Source organism: Numida meleagris, unplaced genomic scaffold (genome assembly GCF_002078875.1).
Source record: "Numida meleagris isolate 19003 breed g44 Domestic line unplaced genomic scaffold, NumMel1.0 unplaced_Scaffold488, whole genome shotgun sequence".
NCBI lineage: Eukaryota > Metazoa > Chordata > Aves > Galliformes > Numididae > Numida > Numida meleagris.
The window spans coordinates 14,615-16,259 of NW_018364704.1; the positions used below are offsets into that span (position 1 = coordinate 14,615).

The window sequence follows — 1,645 nt, forward strand, 5'->3', positions numbered from 1 at the left end:
ACGGGACAATGGGGCTGAGCAGGCGGCGGCCGTCGGGGGGGGCGGGGCCTCGGCTGTGGGGGCGGAGCACCAGCCGCTCCTCCACGCGCTGCAGCAGCATCAGCACCTCGTCCAGCAGCAGCGCCTGCACCTCTGGGGTTCGGGGGGGGGGGGGGTCTGTTTTATGCCCAATCCGGTGATTTTGGGGCCCATCCCCTCTCCACGACGTCCAGCATTCAGGGAGAGGGTCCCTCCCCTCCCCCCCCTCCATTCATTGCCGCTTTGTACCGTTGTCCAACCCTTTTTTCGACAAGTCATTTTTGGGGGGAGGTATTCCCCACTTCTCCTTTTTCTCTCATTTTTTTCAAGGAGAAAACCCAAGTTTTTGATGTCTCTCCCACAGAGCCCTTTTTCTGATTTATGGAGGGTCCACTTTCGTAGAGATTCTCCCACTTTTAGATTGTTATCCCGCCATTTATTCACGGCTCCTTTTTGGGGTCATTTTCCTCTCTTTTAGTTTTTCTCTCGTTTTTTTAAGAAGGAAACCAGCATTTTTGATGTCTCTCTCACAGAGTCCTTTCTCCGATTTTGGTTGATCCCACTTTTGGGGGAATATTCTCTATTTTTAGTTTCTTTATCCTCATCTTTTGAAAGGTCTCTTTTTGGGTCATTTTCCCCTCTTTTCATTTTTTTTCTTTATTCTTTTGAGGAAAATCCCCTTTTTGGGGGGTTCACCCCTTAGAGGTGATTTTCCGATTTATGGGGGTCCCACTTTCGTGGCAATATTCCCTTTTTTAACATATTTTTTACACGCTCTTTTACAGGCCATTTTTGGGTCAATTTCCTCACTTTTAGTTTTTCTTCCACATTTTTAAGGAGAAATCCCATGGTTTGGGGGTTCCCCACTCCCAGTGCCTTCTCTGCTTTACGGCAATCCCACTTTTGGGGGAGATAATCCCATTTTTAGCCTTTTTTTCCCCATTTCTTGACAGGTCACGTTTTGAGGCATTTTCCCATCTTTTCGCTTTTCTTTCATTTTTTTTAAGGAAACATTCCCTTTTTAGGGGGGATTTGGGGATTTTGGTATTTTTTTGGGGTCAATCGGGCTCTTTTTGGGGCCGCTCACCCACGGATTTGTCGCGGGACACGCGCCACGTCAGCGCCCCTTCGTGCAGCAGCGTCCGCTTCGTGATGTCCACGTTCTGGGGGAAAAAATGGCAGAATTGGGGTCCCAAGAGCCCCAGACCCACGGCTGCCCCATAGCAATGTCTCCAGCCCCATAGCAATGTTTCTAACCCCATAGCGATGTCCCATAGCAATGTCCCCAGAAACTAAGCAACGCCCCATAGAAATGTCCCCAGCCCCATAGCAATGTCCCATAGCAATGTCTCCAGCCCCATAGCTCTGCGCCCCACCAGCCCCATAGCACAGTGCTGAGCCCCATAGTAAAGCGCTCAGCCCCATAAATGTCCCCAACACCGTAGATTCCCCTCAGCCCCATAGTGGTACCACAAGAACCTCCAGCCCCATAGTGGCCCCACAAGTGCCCACCAGCCCCACGGCACCCCACCCCCAGCCCCATAGCAGCCCCACAAGTGCCCCCACCTTGAAGTCGCTGAGCAGGGGGTCGGAGCACTGCTTCAGGTTGGAGAGGTCCAGGCGGCGC

At 51.7% G+C, this 1,645-nt stretch overlaps 1 protein-coding gene across 1 annotated transcript in view; it reads right to left on the bottom strand.

Annotated features, from left to right (window-relative positions):
• The window catches only part of ARHGEF1 (Rho guanine nucleotide exchange factor 1), a gene marked incomplete in the record, with an annotated part of 40,286 nt that overhangs the window by 13,873 nt on the left and 24,768 nt on the right, over positions 1 to 1,645 (bottom strand). The window contains 3 exon segments of the mRNA XM_021383694.1: positions 1 to 132; positions 1,106 to 1,181; positions 1,585 to 1,645. Of these exon segments, the coding sequence (XP_021239369.1) occupies positions 1 to 132; positions 1,106 to 1,181; positions 1,585 to 1,645 (269 nt within the window).